Source organism: Clarias gariepinus, chromosome 18 (genome assembly GCF_024256425.1).
Source record: "Clarias gariepinus isolate MV-2021 ecotype Netherlands chromosome 18, CGAR_prim_01v2, whole genome shotgun sequence".
Taxonomy (NCBI): Eukaryota; Metazoa; Chordata; class Actinopteri; order Siluriformes; family Clariidae; genus Clarias; species Clarias gariepinus.
Window position 1 is genome coordinate 21,419,776 of NC_071117.1, and position 18,125 is coordinate 21,437,900.

Genomic DNA, 18,125 nt, shown 5'->3' on the forward strand with positions numbered 1-18,125 from the left:
TAATGCACAGAAGATTAAATTGCTGATAAAGCAATATTGTGTGTTGGCTTAGGAACATAAAAGGCATACCAAGCCAAGAAAGACCTGATTGAAGTCATCTTTGACTTACAAACTTATCTAGCTTGTGTATTGATTACTGTCATAAAATAAATTTCAGCTACAGTTCTGCAAACTAATTAGATAAGAAACAACAGCCTTTAACTGATAATGTGTGATTACAGCAGCTATTAGATGAGACTTCTGTTCTGTGCATACAGTAGTGTTAGGTTTTATTATTATTATTATTATTATTACTACTGCAGTAGTAACATCTTCTCATCTAAATATGTGCATCAGTGGAGCTATGATCATAACATGACACTGAGGCAAAATAGCCTGGAGCTGAAGTGGGGCCTTTAGTGTCTCTTTATTACTGCAGCAGTTTAACATTCCAGCATAGGGGAAATCGCTGTGCTGTAATAGGGTGGAACATTTGTTTCCAAGGCAACACACATATAAGTTAAAGCCTATATTGTGTCATTATACTATTATCATTATTTGTGTTCACTTTCTTTATATGTAAGTTTTGTAACTGGTCAGATAATAAAGTGTGAAGATAAAATTTAATAAAAGCAATAATAAAAAATTAAAAGATCAAACTTTTAAATTAAAAGATCAAATTTGAATAGAAAAATATATACAATTATCAATTAACATATATATATATATATATATATATATATATATATATATATATACAGTTACTGTTACTTGGCATTGCTAAATGTTTTAGTATTTTATGTAAATGTAGAAAAAAAACTTTTCATAAGCACAGATCATCTGTTAAGTCTAAGACGCATAACCAAAATGTTTTCACAATCTTACAGTCATTACTGAGATTAGTTGAACGCTTAGTACAACAGTTCCCTCCACACAGCGCAGTACAGCAGGAGCAAGAGCTTCTCTCTGCCGCAGACTCCACCCACCTCCATGTTACCATGGCAAAATACCAGACGTCACGAAAAAAAGGAGTCGCGGTATAAAAGTGTGGAGCCGCGCGCGGCGCTGGAGGTCGGTGCGTGTCCGGGTGGAGTGACACGTGTGGTCAGGACGCGATCAGGGGCGCCTGTATCAAGACCAGCGACAGTTTTTTTTTTAATTAGTGACTTTTAATTCGTTTTAAATCCTCTGGATTGAACAGACACTTTTTTCTTTTCTTTATTTTAAACCCCAAAGACGTAAAAATGGGACGTGGAGTAAGTCTGGGCTGAGTATTTATTTTATTCAATAATAACGTTACATGTGTGTTTAATTAGACGAAATGCTTTTGGTTGCGCGTCATGGACCTCTGGATTGATTTGGTGAAGCGGCGGTAACATAGATGCCTCCTTTAGGCATGACTTCCGCACTTCTCTCACTCGTTAGGGCTTAGACTAACATGGAGCCTGTTGGATTTAATATCACTTATAACCCGGTAATTTGATGTAAAAAGCAACAGGTACTTGTGTTAGAAAGTGTCCTTGATTGTCCCGAGATCGGGTGAAATGTCCAGGTCCGTTAAGATCATTAGTGTAGCGGTGAAAGTTCTTGTGAGATGGCGGCGAGGTTGCTGTGGCCTGTTTTGCGCGTTGAAGGAAAATGAGTCTTGTGACCACACACACACACATTTCACTCCGTCGAAATCTTCCAGTCTGGCGGAGCTCTGTACTGAGGTTTGGAAGTGCGGATCGGGTTTCCGTAGATTCTAATGCACCTACGTTGGTGCGACATGTTTGAAAGGTGGGGAATGGAAATTTACTAGAAACGCTCATGGGCTTCACTGAGCCTTCAGTAATCGCACAATTCCGTTTTCCCCCGCTAACACACACACACACACACACACGCGCGCACACACCGAAAGCAGCAGCTGCCGCCCCAGACTGATGCAACAGTGTGTGCTGCCCGCTATGCCGTGCTTCATTACCTAACCTGTCATTTTTAGGCTGACGCTAGCAAAAGCGCATTTTCCTGTCTTTTCAGTGTGTGAACGTTGGTGTAGAAGACGTGGAGCCATCATGTCTCCTCCTCTTTTTTTTTTCTTTTTTTTTTTTTTACCGCCCCTCACCCACCCATCATGCAAAACCTCACCAATAGCCCAAGGCAAGAAACCCACGCAAAACGCGTTTAATTCATAAGATTTCGCATTATGATGATGACCATTATTACACAAGCGGGAAAATGAATCATGTTTGATGAAAAAAACAAAGAAAGAAACAATTTTGCATTCTCTCCTTTTGATCCTGTAACGTTGGTGTTTTAAAATAACCGATTGCTGAGTCGCGCGCGATTTCAAGCCGTTTGATCTTTTTTTCTAAGCTGAGTAGGGCGAATCTCTAACATGTTTAAATGATGAAAGGTTTACACCCAGGACTATGACTGAGATGTGGTTTGGTGCATTGAACAACGCCCCCTTCCTCCTCTCTCTGCGCTCCAACCCCCACAGCTGATGCTTTCCCCCCACACTGCGTGTTCAGATGAAATCTAGAAATCCTTCACTTTTGTACTCGCTCAGTCTCAGTCATTATTGTGGATTTTATTTTCCTGTGATGGTGAAATGACACAGTAAGGGTTGAGAGAATTTAATTTCATCACAGGCATGTTTGCTTGTTTCTGTGTATGTAAACCTTTCACCTCTCTCTCTCTCTCTCTCTCTCTGCTTCATAACTGCCAGCAGCTTAGTGTTTAGGAACAGGTGTTTGGACGCAGCTGTGTTCCCTCGTGCCCTGTACCCCTCTTATTTTTCCTTGAGTGTCTGCACAAAGCTTAAGGACATCATGTCTATTCAGAGATTCCCCACATTCTTTCCATTCAGCAGTCACTACGTGTGAGCGACCCTTTGTTTCTGGCATTCTGGTCCCTACAAGTGAGAGGAGCGGTAGCCCCCCCCCCCCCCCCCCTCTCAGTGGAGGCTGGCTTAGCTGTTTCCTTTTTTGGTGCTTGGCCTAAAGGAGCAGATGCAGTGTGGCGTAACATGCTACTCCATGCATATTCGATGCTGTTCTGCTGTTACTGGGGAATATCATGATCCTTGTGAAATGTTTGCCATCTTACAGGATTCACATATTTGAATGAGACTGGTAACTCCAGCCCTGGCCACCTTCTATCATGAAATATGTTGTATTTAACATTTGACTTCACCTTTAAAAATGTCTTGGCTCCAGCCCTTGTCGGTGATCATTAAGTCGCAACCATTTTTGGAGACAGCGTGACAATTTATGACCAGACACTAGTCACAGGTTCACCAATGTCCAGGATTATTTTTTTTGTTCCATTTTTATATTAATGGTTCTTTTATTTGTGTGTGTGTGTGTGTGAGAGAGAGAGAGTGAGAGTGAGAATGAGTGCACAAGTACACATTCTTTCAAAGGGGAGCTATCATCAGAAGAACACAGGTGATGGACAAATTTACCCGAGTCCAGTCCATAAGGTTTTAAAATCATGGTGGTGTAACATTTTATTCGGACTGTGTAAGAAGGCAAAATATAATCAGTGCTAGAACTTGATAATAGATATTCTTGTATAGTTATTTGTATAGTCTTGGTCAACAACTTATTAAAATAGATGAGCATTCAAATGCAATAAGCAATTGTGGCAAAGGTTACACACCAACCAGAGCATTAGGTGGAAGGGAGTGTGAAGAACAAGCACATGTTCTGAGGTTATCAAAAGGGGGAAATACATGTGCACATTTACAGTAACCTTTAAATGTGGTGATTAATCATGCACAAAACCAGTGCATCACAGTTCATGTTCATAGGAACAACCTCAATAAAGAGAGTACACAATAAAATGCAAGCAACAAGAAAAATTGGGCCCTAATACCCTTTTCTTTCAAATTAATGAAGATGCTTCAGAAAAAGACTCAGGAGGTGAGCAAGTGTTGAAAGAGGCAAAGACGTAGTCTTTCTGATGGGAATGACTCATACAGTTTTTGTGGCCAAGATGCTGTAAAGTAAGGAAATGTTCTTGAGCTTTTTCAGACATGGGATCTGTAACATTTTGGTCCTCATCAGTCCATAAAACATAATTTTATTTCATTCAGACGGAACCCCTGAGGGAGAGAGAGAGCCATGGCTTGTGTGTAATAATTGCCATTAAAATCCTGCCCACGATTATAAAAACAAATAATTCAACAACTATGGATGGAAAATGTTTTTTAAAAAAAGAATCAAAACATGGCTTGACTTTTTGTGGGAACTTGATACTTGTGCGGGATGCTTCTGTGTCTAAACATAGCTTCTATGTTTAAGAACATAGTGAGAACATAGTTTAGAAGATTTGGGGAGAGGCAACAATCCGGCAAGCATTTACAGCACTATTTCCTCGACTGCTGCGATTGGTAGGCCCACTTCACATACTGTGCAGACCGTACATGTCTATTCTTAAATTTTGTGTTTCAGATTTGTCTTAGGTAAGGGTAAAAGAGTTCAGACTTGTGTCCGAATGCGCTCATTTCATAAAAATTGCTGTAGACGTCATACTGAGTTGACCTTAGTAGCATTTATTGGAGTTAAGGTTTGTGTAAAGGAGCCCATGTCTAAAAAGGGCTTTGGTGTGAACCAGCATTGGCCGGGGAAACCAAGTTTGCTGACTCAAACTGTAAACCTAAACACTAATAAAGCACACGACAGCATTTTTCCTTAAAATTAAAACGGCACATTATTTCCATAAAATGCCTATTTAGTACAGGAGCAGTTACCCATCATACAGGTAAAACATGGAAAATGTGTGTGCTGCATGTTGATTTTAAGTGGTGCATATTAATGTTATGCTGGTCCTGAAACTTTGAGTAAGGACGATCAGTGCTGGTCTTGGGGGAAAGCTTGTTTGGAGCCCTGAAGGGGTGTGGCTCCTCTCGGGTGGAGGAGAATCCACAGCGTATTGTAGAGATATCGGAGAAGGTTACATCACTGTATAATGTGACCATGCTGTATTTAAAACAAACTCTGATATAAAAACTAAATCTACTGTAAAGATTTTCAGTTGCAACAGATTTAAGAAGCAGAAGTGACTTTATTTAGTGTCTTTTCAAGTTATCTGGTCCCAGTAAGCCCATGTTGTCTCTCAGTTCACTTCAATCTGATTGAATTCGTTCTGATTAGAGATCACGTGATCAAAATGTAACTTTCTTGAAATGTGCAGAACAGTCCTAGCTGTTGTGCACACTGAAATATTAGAATTTTAGGCTTCCTATCTTTTCCAATAAATCCTGCCATTTGTATTATGATTAGTTACAAGGATCTAGTCTCTTCTATGATTGGTTAGATGCTTTATTGTGTTTGAAATGGTGATCCAATTAATTCACCTTCCTCATCCAGAGATGCAATGTTTACCTTAAGTAAATACAGGAGGGAGAGTTACACGTCTATTATTTACCTACTGAACCCCTCTCCACTGAAAGATTGTTCTGATTCGAGTTGGATCAGGTCAGATTGGTCCTGTTGGTGTGCACATGATTCCAGTTATCCTAGTTATCGCTTTTCAGTGCTGGTTGTCTGCTGAGTCAGTGTTTACAGCTGGTTAGGGAATGGGTTATTGGACTAATTGCCAAAGTTAAGGAGAAGAGAGCTTAAAGTGGGTGATGCACACATTCTCATGAGGGTGCACACAAAGTATCTAGTTCATTATCTCTCTGTGGTTTGAGTGACCGAGCAGCCTGTTTAAACAGATTCAGATTAGCGTGATCATGGCATCTAGTATCTTTAAACATTTCACACACAGCACAGGACGGTAAGATAAATAGTATTATCGATGCATTTTTAATGCTAGGTCAGGATGATCATTCGAGACGTTTGCCTACAGATGTGGACTACTACCACTAGCGCTGTGGATCATGTGTAGCATGTCACTTTAATTAATCCTATTTTTGATTCAGTTCCATTACACTAAAGGTTACGGTCTGATTTATTTCAAGCACTTTTATTTTTTACATCTTTTTAAAACATAAAAAAAAACTACTGAAATGATCGAATACACAATTTAAATGTTGTGTAACTTGTGGGCTTAATGGTTTACATCATATCTCAGCTGCTCATAAACTCTTAAGACGGGTATTTGCACAGTGCTGGTGGTCTCTATTTTCTGCAAAGCTGACTTTTTAACTGAAAAGACCATCAAAAGAGCTTTTGAATCGCAAACTCGATTAAGTCGCACAGCTCTTATTACCACCTGTTATAGAAAATAATTCCCTTTCATGCATGATGGCTGACGCATACGGCCACAATCATTACAGTCAGAACAAAAACAACTTCTGGGTTGGAGCGGAGCAATAGGAGTAAAATTTGAACTGTGATTTCAGTACCTTTAGTAATATCCAACAATGTTGAAGGTATTGTTGAAAATTTTTTAAAAATACTGTAGCAGACATGATCAACGAGAAAAACTCAATAATCCACCACCTCAGCTTCTGTAAAAATAGCTGTGTTGTGACGCTGGAATGTTTTTGTGTAAATTAGTTATCTCAGGGCAGTTTATTGGACCAGAGATGAGCCATAAGGCTAAAGATATTAGAGTGTTTCTGTATTTTTAAAACATTGTAAACTTTTCTTTTCCCCTGTTGTTACAAATGTTGTTAAACTGAAGATATTTCCCTGCATGAATATATATTCAGAGGACATGCTCGTCGAACAGTACATCAATCATTATTGAGTGATTTTAAAGCAAATTTCTTTTGTATGTAACTGGACCTCTGCATACGGTAAATGCAAAATCAATGTTCTGGTCATTGATGTGTCGAGGTGATCAATTTCTTGTTAAAGTTGTTTTCTAACATTGTCAAAGTGAGAAATCGAAATTATTGGAGGTTTTTTGTTTTTCTTTTGAGCAACTCACAAGCCAGCGAAGAAGCATTTTCGGCCCGCTCTGTCTGAATCCTAATTTTAAAATGCTGAGATTATCCACGAAATCCACAGAATGAAAATGTGAATGTGTGCCCAGATTAATGAGAGCATCATATTTAGTTTACATGTTTCTAATCAAAATTAAATTTCACTTATAAATTTCATTTCTTTATTACTGAAACAAACACGATCTACCATATGCTTAGGTTTGCTTATTTAGCAATTCCTCATTTCTCTAAGGTTGTACATTATGGCTAGTCATGGTAGTTTTCCTGTTGTCAAAGCAATGGCTTTACCCGGCGAGCGTATGGTGTATGTCGTCACAGTTGAACAGGCGGCCGGTCAGAATTAGCGAGGTAGCTAACAGGTAACAGGCGCGCACGTGCAGGACTTCCACGGCCCTTTTCCGTGTGCATTGCGCCCCCTATAGATAAGGAGGACGTGGCAACCCAAATGTGCCAAGCGAAAGGTCAGTGTCTCCGTCTAGCGGCCGCAGCGTTTTGTGCCTCGAGGTTTAGGTACCGGACTGAATTCCGACTGTGGCGTTTCTCCCACCTCACCCCGCTGTCTGTTCAGTTTTATTATATTTAAATGGAGATGAAAAGTCCCTGCTTTACAGAATGCCAGCTGCAGTGGTGTTTCCCCAATAAGTCTGAATGTATTTGGTCTCAGACTGCCTTCTACAAAAATGTACATTGCTCATAAAAATTCAAACCTTTTTAAATATTTTAAGTTTGCGACGTCCTGCACTAAAACCATTTACCCTCGAAAAATAGTTTCCTCTCGCCATGTTCAGAAATGTAGACACCTGCTCAAGCTCCAGCTGTTTCATTGCACAACTGTCATTTGTTTAACCAAATGAGTGTGACGACACTGTAGGCAGAACGATTCTGAACACTATTTACAGTCTGGCTCTTTTTTGTTGTTAATAAAGGACGGGGTGTTATTACCGTGTGGGTGGTGACAGGGACAAATACGGAGCTTGTGCACAGGAGACAGTGTCTGGTGTGGACCGGGCGTTACTCATTCAATAGTTTCTTCGTTTATATTCAGTTAATGCTATATTGTGGTGTAAATTATGTTTAAGGCTTTCGAAGCAACCATATTTATTAGAAAATACTTCGTGGGTGCAAGTGAAAAAGTGAGCGGTTATTACTGAACCATTGATCATACGATTTAAAAACACGAGTCCCTTTTACACATCTAGTGTTGGTTATATAATCATCTTTAAAAATGGCTTTTAATGGTTGTGTACAATGTGTGTGTGGTATTATTATCGTTGTTGCACCAGAACTGTTGTAATGGAGATCATGTCTGTCTGGTTAATCACAGGAAGGCCGGGAACAGTATGAGCTGGCAGCCACCTCAGAACAGGGGGGCAAAAAATCCAAGTCCAAGTGCAAGAAAGACAAGGATAAGGATATGGATGAACTTAAAAAGGAAGTGGACTTGGTGAGTCAGCTTCTTGTACATTGTGTAAATTTTGGATCGTTGTGTGCAACAATTTAAATTATTATTTTTTTTCCTCCCTGCAAAAAAAAAAAAAAAAAAAAACTTAATAGGATGATCATAAACTGACTCTGGAAGAGCTTAACAGGAAGTATGGCACTGACCTAACCAGGGTAAGTCTGTTTTTTTTTTTTTTTTTTTATTATAATCCAAGTACTAGTAAAACATCTTCATTGATTATATAAGCTAATGTTGAGCAGATTGTATTAACCTGTTTGATGTTTTGATACAGTTTGTGGTTAAATATATTTTTTACTTTCTAGGGATTGACTGTTGATCGTGCAAAAGAAATTCTTGCACGTGATGGACCCAATGCCCTGACCCCCCCTCCCACCACCCCAGAATGGGTCAAATTCTGCAAGCAGCTCTTTGGTGGCTTCTCCACTCTCCTGTGGATCGGAGCTATTCTTTGCTTCCTGGCATATGGAATTCAGAAAGCTTCAGAAGATGAACCAACGAATGATAATGTAATAATCTATATGAAAAAATGAAAATTTAAGTTGATTGAACCCTGTTTTTTTTATTTTTATTATTTTTTTTAAACCTCTCTTGCTGCCTTACAGCTGTACCTGGGTATTGTGTTGTCTGCAGTGGTTATGATCACTGGTTGCTTCTCGTACTATCAAGAAGCTAAAAGCTCAAAGATCATGGACTCTTTCAAGAATCTTGTTCCTCAGGTACTGAATGTTCTTTTCGTTCCCTTTATACACTTAAAATAAATTATATTGGTTCTTATGTTTTTTGATTTGCTCTAATTTTTTTTTATTTGTTGTTTAGCAAGCCTTGGTTATCCGCGATGGTGAGAAAATGAGCATCAATGCAGAGGATGTGGTTGTTGGAGACCTTGTGGAGGTTAAGGGAGGAGACAGGATCCCAGCTGATCTGCGGATCATTTCTGCTCATGGGTGCAAGGTGACTGTGACTAAATTATCTTCAGGGATGAATGACATCCTCGTATATGCCCAAATGTTTGTGAGTTATTTGAGGCCTTTGTCCCTTTTAGGTGGACAATTCCTCACTGACCGGTGAATCCGAGCCCCAGACTCGTACTCCAGACTTTTCTAATGATAATCCTTTAGAAACGAGGAACATTGCTTTCTTTTCCACCAATTGTGTCGAAGGTACAGTTCTGTTTCTTTGTCATTGTTTGATTACGGATGTTTAAGTGAATATTTAATGTCATTCTTGGGTTTGGCAGATGCTCCTATCCAGAGCAACCTACAAAAGCTCGTTAAAGTTTCCAAACAAAGCAATGTGTTGTATATTAAATATTGAATGTGTTTTTGTTTTCCCCCCTGTAGGTACAGCCAGAGGCATAGTCATCAACACTGGCGACCGCACTGTGATGGGTCGTATCGCTACTCTTGCCTCTGGTCTGGAAGTTGGCCGAACCCCTATCTCCATTGAGATTGAACACTTTATCCACATCATCACTGGTGTGGCTGTCTTCCTCGGTGTTTCCTTCTTTATTCTTTCCCTCATTCTTGGATACAGCTGGTTAGAGGCGGTTATTTTCCTCATCGGCATCATTGTCGCAAACGTGCCTGAGGGTCTTCTGGCTACCGTAACTGTAAGTACCTATTTAAATGTCTGTAGTGAAATACTATAGGACAAACCATGATTTACTAATAAGATCCTAAACAGATGGCTCGTGTACATCTGAAATCTGGCAATTTGGACCTTGGATGTCAACAATCACGTCCGCATGTTCTTTCTGATTTGAGTTCAGCAAGCAGAAAGTAACATTGGGTTGATGTGCTGTCTCTGTCTAGCCTGTGTCTTGTAAGCTAAGCTTAGCCATGCACTTCTCTCTGTGTCTAGTAACTGTTTGACCTAGCAAAACTAGATTTGTACCATCCCATGTTATCCAGACAGTGAGTCGGTGTGTCCGTCATGTCGGGTGATTACACCGTATCACACTGCGTACTGTACATTTAAGCCTGATTTGGGAGAATATCTTGTTTAAGTGACTTCCCTTGTCAGTGCAGAGTAACAGAATCACTAGTGAGTAAACACTGTGGATTATTTACTTGTTCATTGCTGCTTCATTATTAAATTATTAAAACGTCACCATCAGATGGCTAATGCGTTTTTCTGCAAGTTTTGCATCTCGTTTTAAATAAAGAAAAACTTTTTAAAATTAAATTTACTATTTTAACAAGCACCCATTAGGGCTAATAATATTAGCAAATTACAATCATGTTATTTTATAAGATTTCATTTTGTCATGAATAATATTCCACAAACGTAACGCTGGCTTTTCATTGTTAATCACATACACGTACCGTTTTCCGGAGCTGAGTTCTAATCCCTTCCCGTCCCTGTGCACAGGTGTGTTTGACTTTAACTGCTAAACGTATGGCGAAGAAGAACTGTCTGGTAAAGAACCTTGAAGCTGTAGAAACCCTTGGATCCACCTCCACTATTTGCTCCGACAAGACGGGAACTCTGACCCAGAACCGCATGACTGTGGCGCATATGTGGTTCGACAACCAGATCCATGAAGCCGACACCACAGAGAACCAAAGTGGAACCTCGTTCGACAAGAGCTCTGCCACTTGGGCTGGCCTGGCTCGAATTGCTGGTCTCTGCAACCGTGCTGTCTTCCTTGCAGATCAAGAAACCGTTCCAATCCTTAAGGTATTCAGACTATTTATAAGCAGCTGTTAGTAAACACATTACCCATACGAGTTACAGTTCACCAAAATGTTTGTCATTTTGGAGTTTTTCCACCCAGTTGTTGTAAGATGTAAACTTGCCAATCCTTGTTTGTCTACCGGTGCTCCTGTGTATTATCACCTTCTGCCCCTAGGTAGATGCTCCCCTTAGATCCCAAAGCCTCTTAAGTGCCGCCTAGTTTCCATGTAAACACTTTCTGCCTTTGAATAATTGTAAAAGGGAAGAGTACGGACAATTTTCCTTTAAATAGAGTTTGAAATCCATTATATAAGGATTTTAAGCTTTAATTTGCAGTAAATAAGAAATGGTAATGCTGCATGTTGCATTTCTTTGCACATGTTCTCCATAAAACTGAAATGAAGTGCATAACTCTGTTCCACAGAGAGATACAGCTGGCGATGCGTCAGAGTCTGCCCTATTGAAGTGTATTGAACTTTGCTGTGGTTCAGTGAAGGAGATGAGGAGCAAATACACAAAGATTGCTGAGATCCCTTTTAACTCCACCAATAAATACCAGGTAATGTAATCATATCAGGGCATCTGCTGCTCACACAACATGCAATGTGCTTGCTTTTGCTAATGTGTTTTTTTTTGTTGTTTTTTTTAATAATGGCCATCGTCCATTAGCTGTCCATCCACAAGAACCTCACTGATGGAGAAAGTAAACACCTGTTAGTAATGAAGGGAGCTCCTGAGAGGATTCTGGATCGATGCTCAACTATTATGCTTCAAGGAAAAGTGCAGCCACTGGATGATGAGCTGAAGGATGCTTTTCAGAACGCCTACCTGGAATTGGGTGGCCTGGGAGAGCGAGTGCTGGGTAATGTTCTGTTACTGTGAACGCATCTCTGCCTTTCAGACACATGAATTGCTGACAAGGTGTGATGTTCATTGCTAATAAATCGTGATTATTTTCCTTTTTTTTTTAGGTTTCTGCCATTTCGACCTCCCTGATGACCAGTTCCCCGAGGACTTCCAGTTCGACACAGATGACGTGAACTTCCCCACGGAGAACCTGTGCTTTGTTGGCCTCATGTCCATGATTGATCCTCCTCGTGCTGCCGTGCCAGACGCTGTTGGAAAGTGCAGGAGTGCTGGAATCAAGGTATAATGATTTGCAGAACCTAACTAGTGTCAGCTGATGTTGAAAGTAGAGTGGTTTTACATTTTAAAATTTTGTTCTAGGTTATCATGGTTACAGGAGATCATCCAATCACAGCTAAAGCCATTGCTAAGGGTGTGGGGATCATCTCTGAAGGCAATGAGACAGTGGAAGACATTGCTGCTCGTCTGAACATCCCAATAAACGAGGTGAACCCAAGGTAAGCTCAAGGCAGTTCTTGTTTGTGGATCATTTGCTTAAATATCTGTGATTAAAATACGATGTGCTGATGTGATGTACTGTTATTCACCCATTTTTTTCCCTTCTCTTTTTAAATTTTTTTTTCTTTTTTTTTGGCTAATAGAGATGCCAAGGCATGTGTGGTTCATGGTGGTGATCTTAAGGACCTGACCCCTGAGCAATTGGATGACGTCTTGAAACACCACACTGAGATTGTGTTTGCCAGAACATCTCCTCAACAAAAACTCATTATTGTGGAAGGTTGTCAGAGACAGGTACCCACCTCAGTGCCAGTTCATTTTGTAGGATGATGAAAAGCAAGTGTGAAGGCAACATTGTTTACATTTATATTTCACTGTAACAGGGAGCCATTGTAGCTGTGACTGGTGACGGTGTTAATGATTCTCCTGCTCTGAAGAAGGCTGATATTGGTGTAGCAATGGGTATTGCTGGATCTGACGTTTCCAAACAGGCTGCTGATATGATTCTCCTGGACGATAACTTTGCCTCCATCGTTACTGGTGTAGAAGAAGGTACAGGACACTAAGCAAATTAAAAGCAATATTTAATATTTCTACTGTACAATATTCTGACCCTAACAATACATTTTTCTTTTGAAAGGCCGTCTGATTTTTGACAATTTGAAGAAGTCAATTGCGTACACCTTGACGAGTAACATTCCTGAGATCACTCCGTTCCTTCTGTTTATCATTGCAAACATCCCTCTTCCTCTGGGTACAGTCACCATTCTGTGTATTGACCTCGGTACAGACATGGTAAGCGTAGTTATAATAAGCGCTTGTTTAACGGAATTGTTTGGCATCTAAATTGGGCTTAACCACCTATGACTTCCCTCCCAGGTCCCTGCGATCTCCTTGGCTTATGAGGCTGCTGAGAGTGACATCATGAAGAGGCAACCCAGAAACCCCAAGACAGACAAGCTGGTTAATGAAAGGCTCATTAGCATGGCATATGGGCAGATTGGTAAAAAACCTTTTGCTACTGCATTAATTTTAATAAAGTTTACCATTGACATGCATTATACCTTTCCCCGTGCATGCAATGCACTTGACCACTTATGCCCCTGTTTCCATTAACAGGGATGATTCAGGCTCTTGCTGGTTTCTTTACCTACTTTGTAATTTTGGCTGAGAATGGATTCCTGCCCTCTACGTTGCTGGGTATACGTGTGTTCTGGGATGACAGATACACCAACGACCTGGAAGATAGTTATGGACAGCAATGGGTGAGCTGAAATGATTTGCCAGGGGTTGGGGGAGCTGTAAAGGTTTCAGGGTTTTTAACATGACCAAATTCTTTCCAGACATATGAGCAGAGGAAGATTGTGGAGTTCACATGCCACACTGCGTTCTTTATCAGTATTGTGGTCGTGCAATGGGCAGATTTAATCATCTGTAAGACCAGGAGGAACTCCGTCTTCCAGCAAGGAATGAAGTGCGTAGTACATGTTAAAAAATTTGTAATATTGGTTTTACCTGGATATGAGCGTTTTGTTTTTAACTTCTAATTTTTTTGTAAACTGTAGGAACAAAATTCTAATCTTTGGTCTGTTCGAGGAGACTGCTTTGGCAGCGTTCCTGTCCTACTGCCCAGGAATGGATGTTGCTCTTAGAATGTATCCACTCAAGTAAGTTTCTCAGGGTCATCTTCCTAATATGTGCTTCAGAGAACTGATTGGTGTCAGGAACTATACATTTCATGCCCACATTTTGGTTCAAGTAGGCCTTGATCTGTCCGTTGTAGTGAGATCAACATGTGAAGTTTGCACATAGATGCATTTATTAACATTCAGTCATCTCTGATTTGTCTCTCCAGACCAAACTGGTGGTTCTGTGCCTTCCCCTACTCACTTCTGATCTTTATTTATGATGAAATCCGAAAGCTTATCATCCGACGCAGTCCAGGAGGTGAGTGTAATTTCACTTCATTGTCACAAATCAGCTTTACAAAAATGTAGATACTGTAGCAAATGGTGTATCCCAATTCAAGTAATTTAACAGTTTGTTTATCCGACATAAAACCAAGGGCAACATAATGTGTTAAATATAAGAAGCAATAGGACCATGGATCTTTGACGACCAAGCAGTTTTATTTCATATCATGTAGTTCATGCTAGATTTGGGATGACTAATGATGTGTGTGTTCTGTTGTAGGTTGGGTGGAGAGAGAGACCTATTACTAAAGCATCCTGTCCACATTGCACAAGTTTATTTGCATGGCTGTCTTGCTGCCTGGAATTGAACCTCAGTAATTCAGTTTTTTTATATAAACAAATCTGTACGTCTATAGGGAATGCTTGACACAAACATGGAGATCATGAACCAAGACATTGCGTGCCTTGTTTCTGAAGCCGGACCAATTTTCTACGTTTTTAAAATTGTGATATTAATAAACCTCCAGGCGGTTGCCGCATTTGGGATCATTTGGATGCTTTACATTTATTCATTTGGCAGACACTGTATCCAAATAGACCTACAAACTCATACAGGAGACAAGCATAAAGCTGCGCAGTTTGAAAGGGTCTTGCTCAAGGGCCTTAAGTGCCCACTGACTAGATTTCTCTTATTTTTTTTTTATTTATTTTTTTTTCCTTCTCCCTATAATTTTTTTTCCTCCTCTCAATGTGAATTATCTAATAATAGATAAATGAGTAAATTTTCTTGACATATTTTAACACTAACCAAGGACATGCTGAATTATGTGCAGTGTCCATTTCTAAAAGTAGGATCAACTCGGTTTATAGATGTGACTTGTAGCTTTAAGCTTTTCTGCTGCAAAATGACTTGAAATCTGTTTATACCAAGTTGGAGCCGCTGAGGTCTCTCTGTGCTTCCAACTCTGGTGGATTTTAAAGGCCGCTGTTTATATACTTCAGAGGGAAGCAGATTTTAACCAAAATGCCCGCGGCTCCCCAGCATCCAAAAAAAGGCTGTTTTATCCTGTTATTTGTTAAATTTGTAACTACATGTAGTGATGAGGTGCATATTTGGAATTCGCCTACACAATGATAATCATAAGCAAATGGCCTCTTTAGCCAAATGTATCAAATGAATTTAGACAGCACCAAAGATCACACTTAAAATAGTTCCTCTGTATGCGAGCTGCATTAGTAAATTAGGATGTTTAGTTCTAAGAGCAGTTCTACTTTAAACCAAATTCTTCTTCCTTTCCTTATTTTGCTCTTCTAAAGTTAACCCCAACACTGGAATGTTTATTAGGTGTTTAATTGTACTTGAGCTACACTCTTTCAGCTGTGCTTAATTGATTTCCAAATATTCAATAAACCAAATGAAACAACGGCACTCTTTCTTCACCCCCTCAAAAAACATTTAAGAAGATCAGTAAGAGGACGGATGTATTGGAGCACATATTTTCTTGTTTGGCACAATAAGAAGCATGAACCCAATAACCTTTTATGTAGGAGTATGATTTCGCCTGGTATGACATTAAGGCAGAAAGATGTAATTTGTCTTTTAAACCATGTATTTAGTGTGCATGATTTTTGCATGACTTGTAGAAAGTTGAATTATACAAAACAAAAACAGCAACTGGGTCCAGTGTGAAGTGAGTTTTTATCATGAGGCAGATGTAGTGCTTGGGGACCAGGTGATGTGTACAGTCATCAGTTCTGCCTAATTTAGGCTTTACCACTTTTTGAATCCTTAAAGAAATACGAGCTTGCCAATTATCTTCTGTTTATGACCTCCTTGATATGTAAGTCATTATTATAAATGCATTCCCTATGTGAATGAAGACTGTTAAATGAAATCAAATAAAAAGACAAAAGGTTAAAATGTGTCCTGTTCAATTGTCATTTCTTATCTTAAAAAAAATAATTGTGGGACTAATAAAGGTTTATCTTATTTCCTTGAGGCTTATGTATGTGCAGTGCTTTTAGCAAAAAACAGTGTAAATGTCGTGTATTGATGATTTTTGAGGTAGAAGTGGATACATAATGAGTCAAAAGTGACTGGGGTGTAAGAGTACTCACTCAGACATGAAACAATCCAAACCTATCAGTTTTAGCTGGGATTGAGTTTTATTTGTCTGTACTACATGGGTGTAATCTATTACAAGCTGTATGTCCCAGTCATGGTCAAGTTTTGATTTATAAATGTTGCACAAAGTTGGGTCATCTCCCAACTAATTTTATTTTCCCTTTCAGAAAAAGATTTTAAGATATGACTAATGGGAAGCTGGCAAGAACAAGGAACATTCTCTCCAAAAAAACAATTATGGCAGCATAAATTTACAAATTAGTCTTTTAGAACCACAGTATATTACACAAGTATGCATTAGTTAAATGTACAAATGAATCTAACTTGTATCACATTTCCATAATTGCATTATTTTTACACAAAGTATTTCCTTTATGAACAATCATTAAAATATAGACTATACTAAAAATACAGACACCAAAGATAAAAAGCAAAAGTGATTACACCTCTCGTGTAATTTTGGCACTAAGCAATCATTGTCATGCTGGATTATTCCTCTTTTGCCAAGATACTGGAAGTCATCTTGTCAGGTCATATTTTGGTGTCTATGGGCAATCCTGTGGCCATCTTTAAATATCATCTCTTAAACACCCTTCACAATCATGCAGCCCAATATCACACTTCCTCCTCCGTACCAGGCATTGAGTGTGATAGTCCCAGCCAGGTTCACACCAGACTGCAGCCAAATAACTTTATCTTCATCTCATTTGACCTAAAAGTTTTCTCCCAATATGCACCAGTGTTGTTTTTAATGATTATAGTTGAGTATTGCTGTTATGTCCTGAAGCACAAGCATTTTTTTCCTTGGAGAGCATCCTTTGAACTATATGAACTCACGAACTCTGATTTCCACTGGTGACCCCTGTGTCAGGTCTGAAGCACATGACTGTTTTACAGAGCCAGATTGTCCAAGTCATTTTGGGAGAAAGGCCACTGGTGCTCTGGTCAGTGTTACTATATTACATTCTTTATCTTTTGATTACTGCTGCAATTTCTGGTCACCAATCCTCATTTATCCTTTTCCATTTTTGTGAAGTCCCACAATCAGATTATCCAATTAACATTCTTTTTGATGTGAAGCCAAAACACAGACACGAGAGAGACACAGCTCGGTCCAAAATTAGGGAAGACCTGGTTCTCTCAGGTTGTTAGAAATCACAATTGTACTTTATTGGCACTACGGTCACATACTGGGTTCAAGGTTCTACTCCCACCTCAGGTGTGTGTGCACAATTACTCCCCATGCTTGGTAGGTTTCCTTCCACAGTTTAAAGATAAGCAGATTAGGCTAATTGGAGTTCCCAAATTGCCCATTGTGTGTCCATCATGCAATAGATTGGCCCCCTGTCCAGGGTGTCCTCCATTTCGTGCCCTTAAATTGCATTCCCAAATTGCCCGCAGTGTGTGAATAAACGTGAGAGGATGTGTACCCTGTGATGGATTGATACCCTGTCCATGGTGTCCCCTGCCCCCTGTCTTAATTCCTCTGGGATACACTCCAGGCCACCCTGCCTAAAGCAGTATAGACAGTGCGCAGACTTGGGTATACTTATTTGTGTGTCATTAATCACAGGTGTTCCAACCTTAACTGACCTCTTGACCTAAATCCACACTTGTTTTTGCATTGCATTTCTGTATTTATTTCATAATGTATTTAAACTACCACTGTTTCTGATACTCCAAATATTTGTTTGTTTTTTCTTTTACTTTACTTCATTC

At 39.6% G+C, this 18,125-nt stretch overlaps 1 protein-coding gene across 1 annotated transcript; it reads left to right on the forward strand.

Moving 5' to 3' along the window:
- Positions 1-1,042: 1,042 nt before the first annotated feature.
- On the forward strand, positions 1,043-16,202 carry LOC128506199 (sodium/potassium-transporting ATPase subunit alpha-1). The gene is made up of 22 exons (XM_053476535.1): positions 1,043-1,235; positions 8,190-8,309; positions 8,420-8,479; positions 8,630-8,833; positions 8,930-9,043; positions 9,144-9,278; positions 9,370-9,487; positions 9,668-9,936; positions 10,698-11,006; positions 11,428-11,562; positions 11,673-11,865; positions 11,975-12,150; positions 12,231-12,367; positions 12,512-12,662; positions 12,752-12,920; positions 13,009-13,163; positions 13,248-13,371; positions 13,488-13,633; positions 13,712-13,842; positions 13,934-14,035; positions 14,224-14,315; positions 14,562-16,202. Exons 1-22 carry the CDS (start codon positions 1,224-1,226, stop codon positions 14,588-14,590), a joined length of 3,081 nt encoding a protein of 1,026 aa, XP_053332510.1. The 5' UTR covers positions 1,043-1,223; the 3' UTR covers positions 14,591-16,202.
- Positions 16,203-18,125: the final 1,923 nt, after the last annotated feature.